Source organism: Spea bombifrons, chromosome 3, assembly GCF_027358695.1.
Source record: "Spea bombifrons isolate aSpeBom1 chromosome 3, aSpeBom1.2.pri, whole genome shotgun sequence".
Classification (NCBI taxonomy): Eukaryota; Metazoa; Chordata; class Amphibia; order Anura; family Pelobatidae; genus Spea; species Spea bombifrons.
In genome coordinates, this window is record NC_071089.1 from 6,629,319 (window position 1) to 6,632,227 (window position 2,909).

Genomic DNA, 2,909 nt, shown 5'->3' on the forward strand with positions numbered 1-2,909 from the left:
ACATGAAGTTGGTTTCTTGTTACAAATCTGCAACGATCTTGCTCTGGGTTGATACCATTTTAACGGTATTTTATGTCTTTTTAGGTACCGCTAATTTACGTGCTTTAGAAAAAAAAACCAAAAAAAAACAGTAACCAACATTAAAACCCAAAATAACTGTAAATCATGATGAGTACCTTAGCAGAAAGCTGCTGCTGTAATGCATTTGTGCAACTTTCTGATAGCCGTAAATCAAGGACCCATCCTAACAAATAATACTAAGCCATCCAAAAAAATGTAAAATACCGCGACTTTCCATGACAAGCATGATATTGCCACGGCCTGGGAAGCATCGTAACCCTTCAGCTGGAAATCAGGCCTCCCTCACAGAGTAAATTTGACGAGACTCGCGTTTAGCTGAGCCTGGAGGGCCATCTGGTCAAAGGTTCTACTTTTCGTCTTCTCTCTTATCGCCTCTCTCATGTGAAAAGAAGCCCTCGCAATCCTCTTCCCTTCTTCAATGGTGGCTTCTCTTTCCATGAGCAATTTGTCGCTCTTCCTATCTTTAATTCTTATCTGTTGTTCTACGGCTTTTCTGTGAATTTCTTCTTCTTCATTCACCTTTTGTTTCAAAAACTGGTGAGTCTTCTCCTTGATGATGTTCAATTCTCTTGTTCTTTCAGCTTTGTACTTAATGTTCTTCTCTTGCGAGTCTTTGGCATGGCGGATCTTCCGGTTGGTTTCCAGAACCAGCATCTTCTTGTGTTTCATTTGCTCTTTCTTTTGCCTTTCTGCCCGGATCTTTGCCAGTAGTATTTGCTCCTCTTCCCTGGAAGCTCTCTCCTTCAGTTCTTGGTTCCGTTGCTCAAGCATATGCCCATGCAGTTCCTGAGCTTTCTCCTCTTTCTGCTGGATGGACATCTTCTTAAAAAGCTCCTCGGCTTTTGCTTGGTTATCGACCTTCTCTTTCCTTTGGGAGTGTCTTAGCATTTCATACTGATTTTTCATCCTAATATTTTCCTTACTTTGCAGTTCCCTGATCATTTTGGTCTTTAATGCTTGAATTACCTTCTCCTCAGGAAGCAGTGAGGGTGTTTCTCTCTCCGAGTTATGCGTTCTCTCCGTTTCATTTCCGGCTTTTACAAGTCCCTTTTTCAACTGCGTCTTGTGAGCGCTCAGATTTAAGAGGGCATCAATGTCTCTGTCGTCCTTCAAGCTCTTATTGATCATCTTCTTTGTTTTGTAGTCCAACTTTTCATATTGGTTCAGAACATCCTTGAAACTTCTCTCCTGAGTCTTGACCTCCTCCCAGGCTTGCTCTGCCTCCAATTTCCTTTGCTTTGACATCTCTTTCTCCTTGTGTCTCAGTAACATCAGAGCTGCAATCTTCTTATCCCTCTCAGACACCGACACCCTGCATTCCCTTTCTAATTTCCTGGCCAGTTGCCTGACCTGTAGCTCCGGCTGTTTCAGATCTTCCAGGCTTCTACTTTTCTTGAGGCTGTTGGGCTGGACTGCTCTCCTGGCTTGGGGGATCTCCTTGTGCTTGGTCTTTGTATGGTCCAAGCAATCAGTGGGTTTCATGGTGGTGGGATCACCACCTGTTCTGGCTTGGGAGGCCCCCCTGTGTCTGTTCTGGGCATCTTCCCACCAGTCAGTGGGTGTGATGGTGGAGGTGAGTGGGTGGGTGACCGTACCAGACTCTCTCTGCTTCCTCTCCATCTCCTCATCCTCAATCAGCTGGGTCCTCAGCTCTCTGCACATCAGCACCCTCATGCGTCTCTCCTTCTCATGGGATCGGTGCATATCGGCCACCATCTTCATGGAGGCCCCGGGGAACTCCTCCATTACCTCCTCCCGGGACTTGTGCAGCAGATCCACAGGCCTGATACCGAGCCGTGCACACGCTTCCAATGATCGGGGGCTGGTGAGCACGTAGCGGCTTCCTTGGCCGTCCTCAAAGTTATTGAGGTCCAGGTGAAGAGTGGGAGATCGGGACCCTTCCTCCATACTCCTTGGCTACCGATTTTCCGTTTTTCCCCGCGGCCTGTGCAAGGTGTCGGTACAGCTGACAGTTTGACGCGTCTCTCGGTTGCTATGGGTGATCTGGCAGCATAGAGGGCGTGGAGGTCGGGGAAGCGGATAGACCATCCCGATGCTTCAGTGAGCAACGCGCGCCCTCTGGCGACACGGCGGGGAGTGATCATGGCGTGCGAAGGGTCGCTTGCATTCTTGCGCATGCGCCCTAAGATGGCACTCCCCTGTCATATTGCTACATTGTTTCGTGATCAAATAACAATAAAAAGAATATAACACAGTTACGACATTTCTGTGCATTGGGGATAATGAATTATATTATCATTCCAACTGTCATATGTGCCAAATATCATACAAGCTTATACATTTTATAGACCAAAACCCTGTATAAATATACATTTAGATTTAAAATTCCAAATAATAAATTACCTTATCACCTATATCTCTATAGGTAACAAAGGGCGTATATTAAAACTAAAAGGTCATCTGTGCATATATAATCGGTTTTTAGACAAATATTACATGGGGCATCACCAGCAGATCACCAGCTTTTTCATTAACGAAAGTGGCTTCAATTATCCGCTAAATAAATGAAATCAATAAAACACTCTGCCAGCATGGTGCTTACTCATAACTAATTATTTGCGGTTATTTGCCTTTTGCTGTGCTTGGCGCTTTGTATAGGATTACGCGGCGTGGCATGCGCAACACAGCTGGGTGCTCCCTTTCCTTAATTACCAGCAGAGATGCCGTTATTCTTCTTGGGGCTCCTTGTGGTTCCTTGTTGTTTCTAGTTGACACCGTTGTCGTAACGCCGCGTGTCACATGCTTATGGTCACTGCAATAATCCTCTGCTTTATATCTTACGGAATGATGTATAACATATGACACTG

The 2,909-nt window shown here is 45.5% G+C and overlaps 1 protein-coding gene across 1 annotated transcript; it reads right to left on the reverse strand.

Annotated features, from left to right (window-relative positions):
• Positions 1–359: 359 nt before the first annotated feature.
• CCDC185 (coiled-coil domain containing 185) lies at positions 360–1,989 on the reverse strand. The gene has a single exon (XM_053460021.1). It carries the CDS (start codon positions 1,987–1,989, stop codon positions 364–366), a length of 1,626 nt encoding a protein of 541 aa, XP_053315996.1. The 3' UTR covers positions 360–363.
• Positions 1,990–2,909: the final 920 nt, after the last annotated feature.